General features: G+C 51.6%; 1 protein-coding gene across 1 annotated transcript in view; it reads right to left on the reverse strand.

The window, feature by feature from the left end:
• Nucleotides 1–20,663, reverse strand: part of numbl (NUMB like endocytic adaptor protein) — a 37,547-nt gene that overhangs the window by 6,283 nt on the left and 10,601 nt on the right. The window contains exons 3-6 of the mRNA XM_078206576.1: nt 11,812–11,886; nt 7,431–7,571; nt 4,328–4,532; nt 1,530–1,823 (exon numbers count right to left, since the gene is read on the reverse strand). Of these exons, the coding sequence (XP_078062702.1) occupies nt 1,530–1,823; nt 4,328–4,532; nt 7,431–7,571; nt 11,812–11,886 (715 nt within the window). The remainder of the gene's footprint in view (nt 1–1,529; nt 1,824–4,327; nt 4,533–7,430; nt 7,572–11,811; nt 11,887–20,663) is intronic.

Below are 20,663 nucleotides of genomic sequence, written 5' to 3' on the forward strand. Positions count from 1 at the left end.
TCCCTCCCTCCAAACATCCCTCCCTCACCCTCCCTCCCTCCCTCCAAACATCCCTCCCTCACCCTCACCCCTCCAAATATCCCTCCCTCCCCTCCAAACATCCCTCCCTCCCACCAAAGATCCCTCCCTCACTCTCACCCCTCCAAACATCCCTCCCTCACCCTCCCTCCCTCCAAACATCCCTCCTCCCCTCCTGAACATCCCTCCCTCACTCTCCCTCCCTCCAAATATCCCTCCCTCCCCTCCCTCCCTCACCCTCCCTCCCTCACCCTCCCTCCTGGACATTTGGAACATGGGAACAGAAGGAGGCCATTCAGCCCTGTGTGTCTTTTTGCCATTGGTTGAGATCATGGGATAGAGCTGTGCCCCATTTCCCTTATTGGCTAAGAAAAATTTATCAATCCCAGGTTTAAAATTATCAATCGATCGAGCAACAGTTGCCACTTGTGGATGAGAATTCCAAACGTTCCCCCACCCTTTGTGCCTTTTCCTGGGCCAGTATTTATGGCTCACCCTGAACTTGCCCTTCATTTGAGAGTCAACCACATTGGCTGTGGCTCTGGAGTCACACGTAGGCCAGACCGGGTGAGGACGGCAGATTTCCTTCCCTAAAGGGACATTAGTGAACCAGATGGGTTTTTCCGACAATGGTTTCACGGTCATTAGTAGATTCTTAATTCCAGATTTTTATTCAATTCAAATTTCACCATCTGCCGTGGCGGGATTCGAACCCGGGTCCCCAGAACATTGCCCTGGGTATCTGGAGGGGCAAGTAGGCTTACATTAACACCACAATGCAGTTACTGTGAAAATCCCCTAGTCGCCACACTCTGGCGCCTGTTCGGGTAACACTGAGGAAGAATTTAACACGGCCAATGCACACGTCTTTCGGACTGTGGGAGGAAACCGGAGCACCCGGAGGAAACCCACGCAGACACGGGGAGAACGTGCAAACTCCACACAGACAGTGACCCAAGCCGGGAATCGAACCCGGGTCCCTGTGAGGCAGCAGTGCCAACCACTGTGCCACCCAGACTCATAGCAATGTGGTTCGCTCTTAATTGCGTTCCCTCTCGGGGGGAGGCAATGGCCCAGTGGTATTATCGCTAGACTATTCATGCAGAAACTCAGCTAATGTTCTGGGGACCCGGGTTCGAATCCCGCCACGGCAGATGGTGGAATTTGAATTCAATAAAAAATATTTGGAATTAAGAATCTACTGATGACCCATTGTCGGAAAAACCCCATCTGGTTCACTAATGTCCCTTTAGAGAAGGAAATCTGCCGTCCTTACCCGGTCTGGCCTACATGTGACTCCAGAGCCACAGCAATGTGGTCTACTCTCAACTGCCCTCCAAGGGCAACTAGGGATGGGCAATAAATGCTGGCCCAGCCAGCGACGCCCATGTCCCATGAATGAATAAAAAACACATGATCTATCAAGCCCCTCGATTAAAGGAGGGCAGTAGATGCCTGCATCCCGTGAACGAACTGGACAACCAGAGCCTGGAGATGTGGGGGTGTCTCACCTGGGCTTTTCACCTGGAACTCTTGTGTCTTCCTCTGCAAGGTCGACGGCAGCTCGTTGAGGCGGAGGGAGAGTTGCCGCTTGAACGGCGAGTTCTTCTGACTGAGGGCTGGGAAGCCTCGGAACGAGCCCTGCCTCACCAGCTGCTCCAGGGGCGCATGCCTCCGCGGGATGGCGTGCTGGTAGTTTGGGTCGTTCTTGTCCACCGGTGAGGCCGCCCCTTGCGGGGGGGAGCTGCTGGTGGGCGGAGGGGGTCCCGATCCGGCCGCCGGGCTGCCCGTTGCCGCCGCCTCAGCTGTGGGGGTGAAAACAAGACATCGGTGATGGGAAGAAGCCATTCGGCCCATCGCCCAGATCCCCTCGCCCTCCCGTCAATCTCAACTCAATCCCACTCCCGCAGTTTGGGAATATCAAGTTGTGAAAGTGACCATCAAAGCCCAAATGCTTCACCAGTGTCCTTCGGAGGAAGAAATCTGTCGTATTTACCCGGTCTGGGTCTGTATCGTCTCTGAGCCACCCTCCAGGGGCTATGGACGTTCCGTGTCTTTGGTTACATCCACGGCAAAGCTTGATGGGAGTTTTTGCCACATGGGGCAGAACTGTGGAGTCAGGTAGTAGATCAGCCATAAGCATATTGAATGGCAGACCAAACTCGAGGGGCTGAATGGCCTCCTCCTGTTGCGTTAAGCGACTGAGTTACATCAGGCGTGTTCCAGGGGCTCCAAGGAAGAGGTCACCACCAGTGCACTCCAAGCTGGGATAATCACTATTATACAAATGGTTTGTGGCTTGCTGCTATTTTCAGAGAATCCCTACAGTGCAGAAGGAGGCCATTCGGCCCATCGAGCCTGCACCGACTCTTACCCAGGCTTACCACGTAACCCCACGTATTTACCCCACTAACCTACATATCTTTGGACACTAAGGGACAATTTAGCATGGCCAATCCACCTAACCCGCACATCTTTGGACACTAAGGGGCAATTTAGCATGGCCAATCCACCTAACCCACACATCTTTGGACACTAAGGGGCAATTTAGCATGGCCAATCCACCTAACCCACACATCTTTGGACACTAAGGGACAATTTAGCATGGCCAATCCACCTAACCCACACATCTTTGGACACTAAGGGACAATTTAGCATGGCCAATCCACCTAACCCACACATCTTTGGACACTAAGGGACAATTTAGCATGGCCAATCCACCTAACCCACACATCTTTGGACACTGAGGGGCAATTTAGCATGGCCAATCCACCTAACCCACACATCTTTGGACACTAAGGGACAATTTAGCATGGCCAATCCACCTAACCCACACATCTTTGGACACTGAGGGGCAATTTAGCATGGCCAATCCACCTAACCCACACATCTTTGGACACTGAGGGGCAATTTAGCCATGCTAAATTCTCCCTCAGTGGATGTGAAAGGTGACGGAGTCACAGCCCAAAGATGTGCAGGTTTAAACTTTATTTATTAGTGTCACAAATAGGCTTACATTAACACTGCAATGAAGTTACTGTGAAAATCCCCTAGCCGCCACACTCCGGCGCCTGTTTGGGTACACTGAGGGAGAATTTAGCATGGCCAATGCACCCTAACCAGCACGTCTTTCGGATTGGGGGAGGAAACCAGAGCACCCGGCGGAAACCCATGCAAACATGGGGAGAACGTGCAGACTCCACACGGACTGTGACCCGAGGCTGGGAATCGAACCCGGGTCCCTGGCGCTGTGAGGCAGCAGTGCTAACCACCGTGCTGCTCAGCTTTTGGACTGGGTGGTCACCGTGCTGGACTGGCCAACCCCTGCGGCCGTGCCCGGGGGTTTACACAATGTTATTGTGAGGCTGCCATCGGACTATTGAATGGACCTACCTCGCATTAAGTTGCTCTTTCTCTGCACCCTAGCTATGACTGTAACACTACATTCTGCACCCTCTCCTTTCCTTCTCTATGAACGGTATGCTTTGTCTGTATAGCACGCAAGAAACAATACTTTCCACTGTATGCTAATACAGTGCTAACAGTGGTTAGCATTGCTGCCTCACAGCGCCAGGGTCCCGGGTTCAATTCCGGCCTCGGGTCACTGTCTGTGTGGAGTTTGCACGTTCTCCCCGTGTCTGCGTGGGTTTCCTCCGGGTGCTCCGGTTTCCTCCCACAGTCCAAAGATGTGCGGGTTAGGTGGATTGGCCATGCTAAATTGCCCCTAGTGTCAGGGGAATTAGCGGGTTAAATGTGTGGGGTTATGGGAATAGGGCCTGGGTGGGATTGTGATTGGTACAGACTCGATGGGCTGAATGGCCTCCTTCTGTACTGTAGGGATTCTATGATGCCTTTGTCTTCTATGATGTGACAATAATAAATCAAATCATAGAATAGAATCATAGAAACCCTACAGTGCAGAAGGAGGCCATTCGGCCCATCGAGTCTGCACCGACCACAATCCCACCCAGGCCCTACCCCCACATATTTACCCGCTAATCCCTCTAACCTACGCATCCCAGGACTCTAAGGGGCAATTTTTAACCTGGCCAATCAACCTAACCCGCACATCTTTGGACTGTGGGAGGAAACCGGAGCACCCGGAGGAAACCCACGCAGACACGAGGAGAATGTGCAAACTCCACACAGACAGTGACCCGAGCCGGGAATCGATCCCGGGACCCTGGAGCTGTGAAGCAGCAGTGCTAACCACTGTGCTACCGTGCCGCCCTGACCTAAATCTGACCTAAGGTGCCGGGTGTGTCGGGGGCTCAATGTCTCGCCGCTGTGTCCCCTCCCCCCCGTTTACCTTTCTTCTTGTCCTGTAGCTGCTTCATTGTCTCCTCTCTCTCGGCTTGTTGGGAGGCCGTGGTCACCCGGAAGGAGCCTTCCCGCGTGAAGCTGGTTCGGCTGGCGTCGAAGGAGGCCGTCACTCCGCACTCCTTCTCCCGTTTCTGCTTCCGCTCCAGGCAGGCGGCGAACGCACAGCCCACCGCGTGGCTCAGCCGTTCCCCCTGAAACAGGGGCACAGGACAGTCACTGAGGGCTGCAGCTCGAGGCGTGGGGAGCGAGGCATTGACTACTTTCTAAATGGGGAAAATGCTCAGGAAATCAGAGGCACAAAGAGGGACTTGGGCGTCATTGTTCAAGATTCTCTTCAGGTTAACGCGCAGGTTCAGTCGGCAGTTAGGAAGACAAATGCAATGTTAGCGTTCATGTTGAGAGGGCCGGAATACAAGAGCAGGGATGTACTTCTGAGGCTGTATAAGGCTCTGGGTCAGACCCCATTTGGAGTATTGTGGGCAGTTTTGGGCCCCGTATCTAAGGAAGGATGGGCTGGCCTTGGAAAGGGTCCAGAGGAGGTTCACAAGAATGATCCCTGGAATGAAGAGCTTGTCGTATGAGGAACGGTTGAGCACTCTGGGTTGGAGTTTAGAAGGATGAGCGAGGGGATCTTATTGAAACTCACAGGATACTGCGAGGCCTGGATAGAGTGGACGTGGAAGGGATGTTTCCACTAGTGGGAAAAACTAGAACCAGAGATCAGGCTAAAGGGACGATCCTTTAAAACAGAGATGAGGAGGAATTTCTTCAGCCAGAGTGTGGGTGAATCTGTGGAACTCTTTGCCGCAGAAGGCTGTGGAGGCCGGGTCATTGAGTGTCTTTAAGACAGAGATAGACAGGTTCTTGATTAATAAGGGGATCGGGGGTTATGGGGAAAAGGAATGGGGATGAGAAAAATATCAGCCATGATTGAATGGCGGAGCAGACTCGATGGGCCGAGTGGCCTAATTCTACTCCTCTTTCTTATGGTCTTATGGGAGGGGCCTCCGACCCCAAAAAGATCTTCCAACTTGAAGGTTCCCCAATAGGGAAGGGTAAATCAGTGATGATGATGAGCACTGGGAAATAAACCGTTCCTACACCTGAAAGAGGTTTCATATATTTGATTCAGAATGGTTACATGGAATCAAAGGAGGGATTGAGAGATGCTACGCCTGCTTAGCCCTGTCTGCTTCAGTCTATGCAAAGATTTCAATTGAAGCCTATGTTTCATTCCTGCCTGTGTAACTAACTCTGCTAAGCTTGAAAAATTGACTGCTGAACTTGACTACATTTTAAAACTCAGAAGGCATGCTGGGTGAGCTAACAATTGGCTGCATTCCTGAAGGGTACACAGCAGGCGCACAACCACAACTATAAACTGGAGCAACAGCATCTCATCTTCCGGCTGGGCACTTTACAGCCTTCCGGTCTCAACATCGAATTCAACAACTTCAGATGATTTGCTCGACCCCACCGCGACCCCTCTGTTTTCATTCTATTTTATTTAATTTTTTACTGTTCTTGACTTTTTATTTCTTTATTGTCTTTCTTCATTTTTCTTCCTTCCCACTCTTTCCCGCTATTTTATCCCCTCTTTCCTTACCTTTTCTCCCCCTTTGCTTCCCTTTGCCCCCTTTTTCTCAACTTTACCTCTCTCCCACCCATCTCCCCCCCCCCACCCCAACATCTTCATTTTAGCTTCTCTGCCGTTTGGCCATTCACACCCTTTATTCTCTCTATGGGCTGCCATTAGCAGCCTTTCCCCTGGTTTCTGCGGCTATGACTCATCTTTCATTCCCTCCCCCTGCAGTATAAATATCTCCCACTTTCTCTGCCTTTTTAGCTTTGACAAAGGGTCATCCGGACTCGAAACGTCAGCTCTTTTCTCTCCTTACAGATGCTGCCAGACCTGCTGAGATTTTCCAGCATTTTCTCTTTTGATGCCCGTAGCTACAAGGATTGTTTGCCAGGCAGAACCAGACTGCGAAAAACATTTCCAATAAGGAGATAAGGATTGATATATTGTGTTCAGTTTGCAGTTTGTTTTCACGATCAGTAAGTTCAAGTCTCACTACAGAGGTGGCAATAAAAGCCAGTCCCAAGTTCGCTTTGCTTTCTCTTTTTGCTTGTGTCATGATTTAATTTTCTTTAAATTCTGTTCAATAAAATAAATTCATTTTAAAACCCCCATACCAAGTGCCGTCCCCTCGTCTGGGCAAAGGAATGAATGGACCCTACAGTTATCCATGTCCCACAACCAATTGGAAAGCAGACAGAGTATGAATCACATAGAGTCATAGAGGTTTACAGCATGGAAACAGGCCCTTCGGCCCAACTTGTCCATGCCGCCCTTTTTTTTTAAACCACTAAGCTAGTCCCAATTGCCCGCATTTGGCCCATATCCCTCTACACCCATCTTACCCATGTAACTGTCTAAACGCTTTTTAAAAGACAAAATTGTACCCGCCTCTACTACTACCTTATGGTTATGGGGAGCAGGCGGGTAAGTGGAACTGATTCGCTTCAGATCAGCCATGATCTTGTTGAATGGCGGGGCAGGCTCGAAGGGCCAGATGGCCTACTCCTGCTCCTATTTCTTATGTTCTTATGTACCTCTGGCAGCTTGTTCCAGACACTCACCACCCTCTGTGTGAAAAAATTGCCCCTCTGGATCCTTTTGTATCTCTCCCCTCCGGGTTGGGAAGCTTATAGCGTTATGATCACTGTTTCCTGAACTGATAGGAAACCGAGGGGGAGGGAGAATGGGAGGAGAGGCAGTGAGATCCAGATTCCCACCACTCTCTGGGTGAAAAAGATTTTCCTCAAGTCCCCTCTAAATCTAAAGAACAAAGAAAATGAGAACACAGGAACAGGCCCTTCGGCCCTCCAAGCCTGCACTGACCATGCTGCCCCTTACCTTAAATCTCTGCCCCCTGGTTATTGTCCCCTCTACTATAGAGGAAAAGTTTCTCCCTATCTACCCTTTCTATTGATATTCCTGATCCGATCACATTCTTCCCTCAGCCTCCTGAGGCGGGACCCAACTGACCACAGAGGGAGTGTTTAAATTCCAGGAGCCGCCTTACCGAGTCTTTCAACGCCATGAAGCAGTGGCAGATCCATCGCCGGGTAGTGCCGTCCCGGCAAATGTAGGAAAAGGCTTTGTCGTAGTTCCGATCGGGAGCGCAGAACGAAACTTTCTCGATGGTCTGATCCACGATGAGGTCCTGGAGGGAGGATGAGAAGCAACGGGGCAACCAGTTAGAGGAGGAGGTGAAGGAGAGGAGGGCGCAGAGACCATTCATGGGGGGACGGCCCCGGGGATGACGGGTTTCCGCCACGAGGACTGAGCGGAGAAGTTGGGGAAAAGTAAAATTTCTGCGGATGCTGGAATCTGAAACCAAAACAGAAAATGCTGGAAAATCTCAGCAGGTCTGGCAGCATCTGTGGGGAGGGAACAGAGCCGATGTTTCGTGTCTGGATGACCCTTCAGCAGAGCTCTCATAGAAATCATAGAAACCCTACAACGCAGAAGGAGGCCATTCGGCCCATTGAGGCCCTATCCCCTTAACCCCACATATTTACCCCGCCAACCTACACATCCCAGGACACTAAGGGGCAGTTCAGCATGGCCAATCTACCTAACGCACACATCTTTGGACACTAAGGGACAATTTAGCATGGCCAATCTACCTAACCCACACATCTTTGGACACTAAGGGACAATTTGGCATGGCCAATCCACCTAACCTGCACATCTTTGGACACTAAGGGGCAATTTAGCATGGCCAATCCACCTAACCTGCACATCTTTGGACACTAAGGGGCAAGTTATCATGGCCAATCCACCTAACCCGCACATCTTTGGACACTAAGGGGCAATTTAGCATGGCCAATCCACCTAACCTGCACATCTTTGGACACTAAGGGGCAATTTAGCACAGCCAATCCACCTAACCTGTACATCTTTGGACACTAAGGGGCAAGTTATCATGGCCAATCCACCTAACCCGCACATCTTTGGACACTAAGGGGCAATTTAGCATGGCCAATCCACCTAACCTGCACATCTTTGGACACTAAGGGGCAATTTAGCACAGCCAATCCACCTAACCTGTACATCTTTGGACACTAAGGGGCAATTTAGCATGGCCAATCCACCTAACCCGCACATCTTTGGACATTAAGGGACAATTTAGCATGGCCAATCCACCTAACCTGCACATCTTTGGAGTGTGGGAGGAAACCGGAGCACCCGGAGTAAACCCATGCAGACACGGGGAGAACGTGCAGACTCTGCACAGATGGTGACCCGAGGCTGGGAATCGAACCCGGGTCCCTGGCGCTGTGAGACAGCAGTGCTACCCACTGTGCCGCCCATTTGTGACACTAATAAATAAACTAAACTTTTGGAAGTGGAATGCCCTTGAGAGTGAGGTGGAAACAGATTCAGTCGAGGTTTTCAGAAGGGAATTGGATCATTAGCTGAAAGAGATAAAATATGCAAAGCTTCAGGGAATTGGCAGGAGGTAAATGGCTCCTTCAGAGGGTCCGTACTAACACGATGGGGGGGGATTTTCCATCGGCGCTCACCCCCAAGGCTGGAAAATCCCACCCCAGGCTAACGGACCTTTGCATGTCCCGTGTCCCGCCCGTTATAAACCCCGTGACGGGCGGGATGGTAAAACTCTGCCTAGTGGGGCTGAATGGCCTCTTTCTGTTCTGTGAACCTGTACAAAGTTGCTGATAAAATCCCGAGTGACTCAGCCATGACTCAGGCTGTGAACTGGACGCTGGGAACTGTGCTCCGTCAGTCTTGACCTCTGGGTGACTTCCCGACACAGTTCGATGTGCTTGCAGGAAGTGTTAAAAAGCAGCTGGAGGTGAGTAGGCAGGCGAGTATTTCCAAACGCACACAAACGGACAGTGAAGTGAGCCTTTCCCCGACATCAACTGACTCATTATTTTAACTCGGCGGGGAACACGGGTCAAAAGAACCTCAATGGAAGACTTTGTCCGCAGAATCTCACAGACACACAAAATAAGAACCCTGGTTTCAGCAGTTTTGCTTTGTCTGCAGTATAATTGCCTCTCCGCAACTCAAAGAAACACAGGTTTAGTTATTTATTCAGAATGTGTCACGTTCGCCACAGTGGAGTCAGTGACTGAGTTGTTTGTGCGAGATCGATTTTCTTCAAAGATCTACTTCAACTGGTTAACAAGGGTCCGTCTGTAAACATTTCCGGGGGCAGCACCGCTGCCTCTCAGCGTCAGGGACCCGGGTTCGATTCCCGGCTCGGGTCACTGTCTGTGTGGAGTCTGCACGTTCTCCCCGTGTCTGCGTGGGTTTCCTCCGGGTGCTCCGGTTTCCTCCCACAGTCCAAAGATGTGCAGGTTAGGTGGACCAGCCATGATAAATTGCCCTGCAGAGTCAGGGGGTTAGTAGGGTAAATAAGTAGAGTTATGGGGATAGGGCCTGGGTGGGATTGTGATCAGTGTAGACTCAATGGGCTGAATGGCCTCAATCTGCACTGGAGGAGTTTGATGATTCCAATCTCGCCTCCGGCCGAGAAATTACTTAAATAAAGAATGAATTGTTTGTTTAAAGTTTATTTATTATTGTCACAAGTAAGGCTTACATTAACACTGCAATGAAGTTACTGTGAAAATCCCCTGGGGCGGCACGGTGGCAAGCACTGCTGCCTCACAGCGCCAGGGACCCAGGTTCGATTCCCGGCTCAGATCACCGTCTGTGTGGAGTTTGCACATTCTCCCCGTGTCTGCGTGGGTTTCCTCCGGGTGCTCCGGTTTCCTCCCACAGTCTGAAAGATGTGCTGGTTAGGGTGCATTGGCCGTGCTAAAACATCCCTCAGTGTGCCCGAACAGGCGCCGGATGTGGATTTTCACAGTAACTTCATTGCAGTGTTAATGTAAGCCGACTTGTGACACTAATAAATAAACTTTACTTTAACTTTAGTCACCACACTCCAGCACCTGTTCGGGTTACACTGAGTGTGAATTTAGCACGGCCAATGCATCCTAACCAGCACGTCTTTCGGACTGTGGGAGGAAATCGGAGCACCCGGAGGAAACCCACGCAGACACGGGGAGAACATGCAGACTCCACGCAGACAGTGACCCAAGCCGGGAATCGAACCCAGGTCCCTGGTGCTGTGAGGCAGCAGTGCTAACCCCTGTGCCGCTCTGTAGATGAGGTAATGGGATCCCTCTCCCTCCCTCAAATATTGAGATTGAAGCATTGACAATGGCCAGAGACACAGCAGCAATTATCGCCAGCAAAATTACAACGGCAGTTCTTCCAATTTAAGTCAATTTCAATCTCGACATCAGCCAATCAAGTCATAAAACATCCCCACGTTAGGAGCAGCAGAAAACGTTGCTAAGCAACAGATACCTCAAACCATAGAAACCATGCAGAAGGAGGCCATTCAGCCCATCGAATCTGCATCAACCACAATCCCACCCAGGCCCTATCCCCATAACCCCACATATTTACCCCACTAATCCCTCTAACCTACACACCTCTGGACACTAAGGGGCAATTTAGCATGGCCAATCCACCTAACCTGCACATCTTTGGACACTAAGGGGCAATTTAGCATGGCCAATCCACCTAACCTGCACATCTTTGGACACCAAGGGGCAATTTAGCATGGCCAATCCACCTAACCTGCACATCTTTGGACACTAAGGGGCAATTTAGCATGGCCAATCCACCTAACCTGCACATCTTTGGACACTAAGGGGCAATTTAGCACGGCCAATCCACCTAACCTGCACATCTTTGGACACTAAGGGGCAATTTAGCATGGCCAATCCACCTAACCTGCACATCTTTGGACACTAAGGGGCAATTTAACCTGGCCAATCCACCTAACCTGCACCTCTTTGGATTGAGGGAGGAAACCGGAACACCCGGAGGAAACCCACGCAGACACGGGGAGAACGTGCAAACTCCACACAGACAGTGACCCCAAGCTGGGAATTGAACCCAAGTCCCTGGCGCTGTGAGGCAGCAGTGCTAACCCCTGTGCCGCCATAGGCAGAAGACGGTGCAAAAACAGAAGTAATATACTGCGGACGCTGGAAATCTTGAAATAAAACAGGAAACGCTGGAAAGTCCCAGCAGGTCTGTCGGCGTCTGTGGAGAGAGACACAGAGCTAACGTTTCGTGGCCAATAGGACTCTTGTTCAGAATTCCAGGTGTGAAACGATAACTCTGTCCTTCTCCCTTCACAGATGAGGCCAGACCTGCTGAGACCGCCCCCCCCCACCGTCCCACCTCCCCGCCCCCCCCTCCCCCCCCCAACCCCCCACCACCCCACCCCCCGCCGCAGTGTTTTCTCTTCTCTTGACAAAAGACAATGCTAGTTCCCCCCAAGATGCCCCATCTCCCTTTAGCAAAGGAGCAAGAAGCTTCGAGCAAAGGCTTGGGAGCCATCTCACCTTTGTTTTATCGTCCACCACTCTCAGACCGTCCGCAGACACCCACAGAATGGCTTTCACGGATTTTTTTCCAGTCTGTAACACATAAAATACAAATCCTCACTCGGTTGTAGAGCGTTAAAGTATATACAGCACAGAAACAAGGCCATTCGGCCCATCTGCCTCCATGCCAGTGTTGATGCGCTACATGACCTCTTCCTACCCTCATGGGGCAGCATAGTGGCACAGTGGTTAGCACGGCTGCCTCACAGCGCCAGGGACCCGGGTTCAATTCCTGGCCTCGGGTCACTGTCTGTGCGGAGTCTGCACGTTCTCCCCGTGTCTGCGTGGGTTTCCATCCAGGTGCTCCAGTTTCCATTTATTGCCCATCCCTAGTTGCCCTTGGAGGGCAGTTGAGAGTCAACCACATTGCTGTGGCTCTGGAGTCACATGTAGACCAGACCGGGTAAGGACGGCAGATTTCCTTTCCTAAAGGACATTAGTGAACCAGATGGGTTTTTCCGACAATGGTTTCATGGTCATCAGTAGATTCTTAATTCCAGATTTTTTTACTGAGTTCAAATTAGAATCATTAAATCCCTACACTCCCAAGATGTGCAGGTTAGGTGGATTGGCCATGCTAAATTTATCCTTAGTGTCAGGGGGACTAGCTAGGGTAAATGTTACAGGGATAGGGATAGGGCCTGGGTGGGATTGTGGTCGGTGCAGCCTCGATGGGCCGAATGGCCTCCTTCCGCACTGCAGGGATTCTATGATTATAATTTGAATTCAATAAAGAAAACCTGGAATTAAGAAGCGGATTGGCCGTGCTAAATTGCCCCTTAGTGTCAGGGACTTAACACTGAGATGAATTTGATTTTTAACAAATACCAAAATTATCTCACATAGGTTTTCCAGGAAAAACATTTTTCAGTAAATGCAAAATACTGTGGATGAAATCTGAAATAGAAAATGCTGGAAAATTGCAGCAGGTCAGGTAATTCACCGTTCCTTCATCGTCGCTGGGTCAAAATCCTGGAACTCCCTCCCTAACAGCACTGTGGGTGTACCTACACCTCAGGGATTTTTAAAAAAAAATTCATTCATGGGACATGGGCGTCGCTGGCTGACCAGCATTTATTGCCCATCCCTAGTTGCCCTTGGAGGGCAGTTGAGAGTCAACCACATTGCTGTGGCTCTGGAGTCACATGTCGGCCAGACCGGGTAAGGACGGCAGATTTCCTTCCCTAAAGGACATTAGTGAACCAGATGGGTTTTTCCGACAATGGTTTCACGGTCATTAGTAGATTCTTAATTCCAGATTTCTTTTATAGAATTCAAATGGGAATCATAGAATCCCTACAGTGCAGAAGGAGGCCATTTGGCCCATCAAGCCTGCACCGACAACAATCCCACCCAGTCCCTAACCCCGTAACCCCACACATTTACCCTGATGATCCCCCTGACACTAATGGACAATTCAGCATGGCCAGTGCACCTAACCCGCACATCTTTGGAGTGTGGGAGGAAACCGGAGCACCCGGAGGAAACCCACGCAGACACGGGGAGAACGTACAGGCTCCAGTGACCCAAGCCGGGAATCGAACCTGGGTCCCTGGTGCTGTGAGGCAGCAGTGAGGCAACTACTGTGCCACCGCACCGCCCCCGTGGCGGGGTTCGAACCCGGGTCCCCAGAACGTTAGCTGAGTTTCTGGATTAATAGTCTAGCGATAATACCACGGGGCCATCGCCGTCTTCAAAAGGACAGCTCACCACCACATTCCCGAGGGGCTATTCAGGGTGGGTAATAAATGTTGGCCTAGGCAGCGATGCCCATGTCCCTGGAAAGGATAAATTTGTAAACGTCTGTGGAGAGAAAAGGAGTTAAGACTTCAGGTCAAGTGACTTGTCTTCAGACAGACAAAAGTTCCAATGAAAGGTCATTTACCCAAGATCCTTAGCTCCAGGAGGCTGCCTGACCTGCTGCGTTTATCCAGCGATTAAATTTAATATATATATATATGTCCTAACTAAGTCAGCAGCCTGGCACCCAGTCACAACTTACCTTTCGGAAGATGGATTTGAAAGTCTTCAGCTCCTGCCCAGGTCGGGAAGAAGTCAAAGAAAATTATTGTGAAACAAGATGGCGGAGAGTCAGGAAGTAGCAACGGCACTTTGGGTTAGCCAGAGGGATGAGGAGAGAGGGAAAGCAGCAGGGCTGAGCACCTCGGCGCTGGGCGAGAGAGCCGTGGCCTTTCGATGGGTGACATGCAGAGAACGGGTCCAGCGTCCCACTTCAACACCCATTGCAAAGCCGCAGAGCTAGCGTCACAGGAGCAGGTCAATAACCCCCCCTCTCCACGGAATGTGTGGGTTCCACATTCTCCCCACTCCCTGTGGGAGCGAGTCCCACATTCTCCCTGCTCCCTGTGGGAGCGAGTCCCACATTCTCCCCACTCCCTGTGGGAGCGAGTTCCACATTCTCCTCACTCCCCATGGGAGTGAGTTCCACATTCTCCCTGTGGGAGTGAGTTCCACATTCTCCCTGCTCCCTGTGGGAGCGAGTCCCAGATTCTCCCCACTCCCTTTGGGAGCGAGTCCCACATTCTCCCCACTCCCTTTGGGAGCGAGTCCCACATTCTCCCCACTCCCTTTGGGAGCAAGTCCCACATTCTCCCTGCTCCCTGTGGGAGCAAGTCCCACATTCTCCCCACTCCCTTTGGGAGCAAGTCCCACATTCTCCCCACTCCCTTTGGGAGCGAGTTCCACATTCTCCCTGCTCCCCGTGGGAGCGAGTCCCACATTCTCCCCACTCCCTTTGGGAGCGAGTTCCACATTCTCCCCACTCCCTATGGGAGCGATTCCCACATTCTCCCCAATCCCTGTGGGAGCGAGTTCCACATTCTCCACACTCCCATGAGGAGTGGGGAGAATGTGGGACTCACTCCCATGGGGAGTGGGGAGAATGTGGGACTCACTCCCATGGGGAGTGGGGAGAATGTGGGACTCACTCCCTAAGGGAATGGGGAGAATGTTGGGCTCCCCACAGGAGCGAGTCCCACATTCTCCCCACTCCCTGTGGGAGAGAGTCCCACATTCTCCCCACTCCCCGTGGGAGCGAGTCCCACATTCTCCCCACTCCCTGTGGGAGCGAGTCCCACATTCTCCCCACTCCCTGTGGGAGCGAGTCCCACATTCTCCCCACTCCCTGTGGGAGCGAGTCCCACATTCTCCCCACTCCATGTGGGAGTGAGTCCCACATTCTCCCCACTCCCTGTGGCAGTGAGCCCAACATTCTCCCCATTCCCTTTGGGAGCGAGTTCCACATTCTCCCCACTCTCTGTGGGAGCGAGTCCCACATTCTCCCCACTCCCTGTGGAAGCGAGATCCACATTCTCCCCACTCCCTGTGGGAGCGAGTCCCACATTCTCCTCACTCCCCATGGGAGGGAGTTCCACATTCTCCCCACTCCCTGTGGGAGCGGATCCCAGATTCTCCCTGCTCCCTGTGGGAGCGAGTCCCAGATTCTCCTCACTCCCTTTGGGAGCGAGTCCCACATTCTCCCCACTCCCTTTGGGAGCGAGTCCCACATTCTCCCCACTCCCTTTGGGAGCGAATTCCACATTCTCCCTGCTCCCTGTGGGAGCAAGTCCCACATTCTCCCCACTCCCTGTGGGAGCAAGTCCCTCATTCTCCCCACTCCCTTTGGGAGCGAGTTCCACATTCTCCCCACTCCCCATGGGAGTGAGTTCCACATTCTCCCCGCTCCCCGTGGGAGTGAGTTCCACATTCTCCCCGCTCCCTGTGGGAGTGAGTCCCACATTCTCCCCACTCCCCATGGGAGTGAGTTCCACATTCTCCCCGCTCCCCGTGGGAGCGAGTCCCACATTCTCCCCACTCCCCATGGGAGTGAGTTCCACATTCTCCCCGCTCCCCATGGGAGTGAGTTCCACATTCTCCCTGCTCCCTGTGGGAGCGAGTTCCACATTCTCCCTGCTCCCCGTGGGAGCGAGTCCCACATTCTCCCCACTCCCCATGGGAGTGAGTTCCACATTCTCCCCGCTCCCCGTGGGAGCGAGTCCCACATTCTCCCCACTCCCCGTGGGAGCGAGTCCCACATTCTCCCCACTCCCCATGGGAGTGAGTTCCACATTCTCCCCGCTCCCCGTGGGAGCGAGTTCCACATTCTCCCCACTCCCCGTGGGAGCGAGTCCCACATTCTCCCCACTCCCCATGGGAGTGAGTTCCACATTCTCCCCGCTCCTCATGGGAGTGAGTTCCACATTCTCCCTGCTCCCTGTGGGAGCGAGTTCCACATTCTCCCTGCTCCCCGTGGGAGCGAGTCCCACATTCTCCCCACTCCCCATGGGAGTGAGTTCCACATTCTCCCCACTCCCCGTGGGAGCGAGTTCCACATTCTCCCTGCTCCCTGTGGGAGTGAGTTCCACATTCTCCCCGCTCCCCGTGGGAGCGAGTTCCACAAGCGAGAGACAATTCTCCTGAATCACTTAGTGGATCCATTAGTGAGCCTTTCAGTTCTGGTCTCCCTGAATTTCGTTACATCTACCTGATCATAAGACTCATAATTTTAAAGATCTCCATCGCTCAGCCTTTCCTTTCCAAGGGGAAGGAGCCGCACTTGAGAAGCCTGAAAATACCAAGTCGGAATCTCAATTAAAATCCCTCTGTCTGTCTTTGCCAAGCGGAATATGGTGAATGGGTACATTTCATACTCTGTCCTGTGGGAATGAAATTCCTCTCCAAATATTGACCTGATCTGATTTGATTTATTATTGTCACATGTATTAACATACAGTGAAAAGTATTGTTTCTTGCGCACTATACAGACAAAGCATACCGTTCATAGAGAAGGAAAGGAGAGAGTGCAGAATGTGTTACAGTCATAGCTAGGGAGTAGAGAAAGATCAACTTAATGCGAGGTAGGTCCATTCAATAGTCTTGACGGCAGCAGGGAAGAAGTTGTTCTTGAGTCGGTTGGTACGTGACCTCAGACTTTTGTATCTTTTTCCCGACAGAAGAAGGTGGAAGAGAGAATGTCCGGGGTGCGTGGGGGTCCTTAATTATGCTGGCTGCTTTTCCCGAGGCAGCGGGAAGTGTAGACAGAGTCAGTGGATGGGAGGCTGGTTTGCGTGATGGATTGGGCTACATTCACGACCTTTTGTAATTCCTCGCGGTCTTGGGCAGAGCGGGAGCCCATACCAAGCTGTGATACAACCAGAAAGAATGCTTTCTATGGTGCATCTGTAAAAGTTGGTGAGAGTTGTAACGGACATGCCAAATTTCCTTAGTTTTCTGAGAAAGTAGAGGCGTTGGTGGCTTTCTTAACTATAGTGTCGGCATGGGGGGGACCAGGACAGGTTGTTGAGGATCTGGACACCTAAAAACCTGAAGCTGAACACTGAGTGCAAACATCATCCTTCCACTGTGTTAAAATCGGTATTTGGGTCTAAAATGCAGCAGTGAAGGAAGATCGCGACCTTAGGTCTCAACGTCACTTCGCAGCCTCTCACTAACGTCCCGAGTTTAAACATGAAGTAATTAGCTTCAGGGCACCTGTGTTTAACCATTGACAGCCCAATGACCGACTACTCCGGTCTCCTAGCAACCTCTCTTCCCTCTGTTTGATCGAGTCTGGAGGTAAATACGGAAATGGCACCCAAGTAGTGAGTCAGGCCATCCCGCTGCAATTAAACAGAGACAAAGCTGGAAACCTCCAGCCTCAACTACAGCCTTGTCTCGACTGAGATAGAGAGAGAGAGTGAGAGAGAAAACTCTCCCTCAGCGAGAGGACTGCCCATTTCAACACCAGCTGCCTCTCAGTTGCACACACAGTCATAGAATCACAGAATCCCTACAGTGCAGAAGGAGGCCATTCAGCCCATCGAGTCTGCACCGACAACAATCCCGCCCAAACCCTAATCTCATAACCCCACATATTTACCCTGCTAATCCCTCTGACACTGAGGGGCAATTTAGCATGGCCAATCTACCTAACCTATACATTGTTGGACACTAAGGGGCAATTTAGCATGGCCAATCCCCCTAATCTATACATCTTTGGACACTAAGGGGCAATTTAGCCTGGCCAATTCACCTAACCTGCACATCTTGAGACACTAAGGGGCAATTTAGCAAGGCCAATCCACCTAACCTGCACATCTTTCAACATTGGTTAATGTATTTGACATTGGTTAAAGACTACTGGCTAGTTAGGTCAAACAAAGGCATTTTACCACAACAGGGAAATGGGGAGCACCGGATCCTGGTTAGTGACCCTTCTGGCTCATTCCCTCCAATGGGATGCCCCAGGGCTCACCAACCTCTACAGATGCACCATAGAAAGCATTGGTGGAGGTGACAGCCTCGGAAAGATATCTGTTGATGGGGTTCGCTCGATGGGCAATCTGACAGGTAACCAAAGAACAGCATCTGTGGGGGCAGACAGGAGTGACAGACACGAGGCCAGAGAGAGATGGAACAGGGCCCGTCTGGACAACCTGTCTGCGACTCGCCCAGATTAACCCTCGCCCCGTCAGCCAATGTCATCACCAAACTGCGGCAGGAGGTCCCAAAGGTCGGCTCGGGAGGGGCAGTTCATTCTGTAGCAGGGGAGACCCAGAGGCGAGCCGCGACTGAATAATGAATGGGTCCCACAGCGTTTCTATCGATAGATTCATTTTGAACAATCTAGATGGATGAGGGGGGATCTTATTGTAACTTACAGGATACCGCGAGGCCTGGATAGAGTGGGTGTGGAGAGGATGTTTCCACTAGGAGGAAAAACTAGAACCAGAGCACAGGCTAAAGGGACGATCCTTTAAAACAGAGATGAGGAGGAATTTCTTCAGCCAGAGAGTGGTGAATCTGTGGAACTCTTTGCCGCAGAAGGCTGTGGAGGCCAGGTCATTGAGTGTCTTTAAGACAGAGATAGATAGGTTCTTGATTAATAAGGGGATCAGGGGTTATGGGGATCAGAAAAATATCAGCCATGATTGAATGGCGGAGCAGACTCGATGGGCCGAGTGGCCTCATTCTGCTCCTATGTCTTATGGTCTTATCACTAGATTGGCTGGGAGAGTGGGCATGATTTTTAACTACATCAGAGCAGAGACAGACTGGATGTCGGGCAGAGGGCAGTGAGTCTTTGCCAGCTGGCATGATGAGTCCTAACTCTCTGCGCCCAGGAGGAGTTGGATTAGTTCTCGCCTGAGTAACAGATTACATCAAATGCATCTTCATCGACCATCCTTGGTCCTTGCGGTCTCCTGGACTGGTATTGCTTCAATTCATAAAGACTAGAAGCAGGAGGAGGCCATTCGGCCCTTCGAGCCCTGCTCCACTATTCATTTTGATCACGGGTGGCACAGTGGGTTAGCGCTGCGGCCTCACAGCGCCAGGGACCCGGGTTCGATTCCCGGCCTCGGGTCACTGTCTGTACGTAGTTTGCACGTTCTCCCCGTGTCTGCGTGGGTTTCCTCCGGGTGCTCCGGTTTCCTCCCACAGAGGTGCAGCTTAGGTGGATTGGCCGTGCTAAATTGCGCTTTAGTGTCAGGGGGGGCTAGCTAGGGTAAATGTGGGGGGGTTGTGGGAGTGGGGCCTGGGTGGGATTGTGGTCGGTGCAGACTCGATGGGCTGAATGGCCTCCTTCTGCGCTGTGGGGATTCTATGATCATCAAATTCAATATCTTGATCCCCACATCATATCCCTTGATCCCTTTAGCCCCAAGATAGGCAGGGACGTTTTTTCCTTTGAGCGTAGGAGGATGAGGGGGGGTGACCTTATAGAGGGTTATATAATCATGAGGGGCAGAGATAAGGTGAATAACAAGGTCTTTTCCCCCGGGGTAGGGGGAGTCCAAAACTAGAGGGCGTAGGTTAAAGGTGAGAGGGCAAAGGGGACCCAAGGGGCAACCTTTTCACTCAGAGGGTGGTGCGTGTATGATGCTAACCACTGTGCCACTGTGTTGTGGGGAGGGGGTTCAGATAGGATGCCAAGGGTGGAAGGGATGATTGGATCAAATGCGACTTACTCAAGGGTAGAAGGTTGGAAAAGACCCAATGACACAGGACAGAAGCAGCAAGGGGAAAGCGCTGGGCATTAACAGGTCGGTCATCACTAAATAACCCGGGGGAATCAGTGCTTCATTATTCACTGTTCTCATATTGTGGAAAGGCAAATCGAACTGGAGGTTTAGTTAAGCCGGTTCTGAAGCATCACCGAGTGTGTTTACAAGAACGAACCATGTGTGCTGTGTGTGTGTGTGTGCTGTGTGTGTGTGTGTGCTGTGTGTGTGTGTGTGCTGTGTGTGTGTGCTGTGTGTGTGTGCTGTGTGTGCTGTGTGCTGTGTGTGTGTGTGCTGTGTGTGTGTGTGTGCTGTGTGTGTGTGCTGTGTGTGTGTGCTGTGTGTGTGTGCTGTGTGTGTGTGTGCTGTGTGTGTGTGCTGTGTGTGTGTGCTGTGTGTGTGTGCTGTGTGTGTGTGTGTGTGCTGTGTGTGTGCTGTGTGTGTGTGTGTGCTGTGTGTGTGTGCTGTGTGTGTGTGTGTGCTGTGTGTGTGTGTGTGCTGTGTGTGTGTGTGTGCTGTGTGTGTGTGCTGTGTGTGTGTGCTGTGTGTGTGCGTGTGTGTGTGTGTGCTGTGTGTGCTGTGTGCTGTGTGTGTGCTGTGTGTGTGTGTGCTGTGTGTGTGTGCTGTGTGTGTGTGTGCTGTGTGTGTGTGTGCTGTGTGTGTGTGCTGTGTGTGTGTGTGCTGTGTGTGTGTGCTGTGTGTGCGTGCTGTGTGTGTGTGCTGTGTGTGTGTGTGCTGTGTGTGTGTGTGTGTGCTGTGTGTGTGTGTGCTGTGTGTGTGTGTGCTGTG

The sequence above is a fragment of the Mustelus asterias genome, unplaced genomic scaffold (assembly GCF_964213995.1).
Source record: "Mustelus asterias unplaced genomic scaffold, sMusAst1.hap1.1 HAP1_SCAFFOLD_1636, whole genome shotgun sequence".
Taxonomy (NCBI): domain Eukaryota; kingdom Metazoa; phylum Chordata; class Chondrichthyes; order Carcharhiniformes; family Triakidae; genus Mustelus; species Mustelus asterias.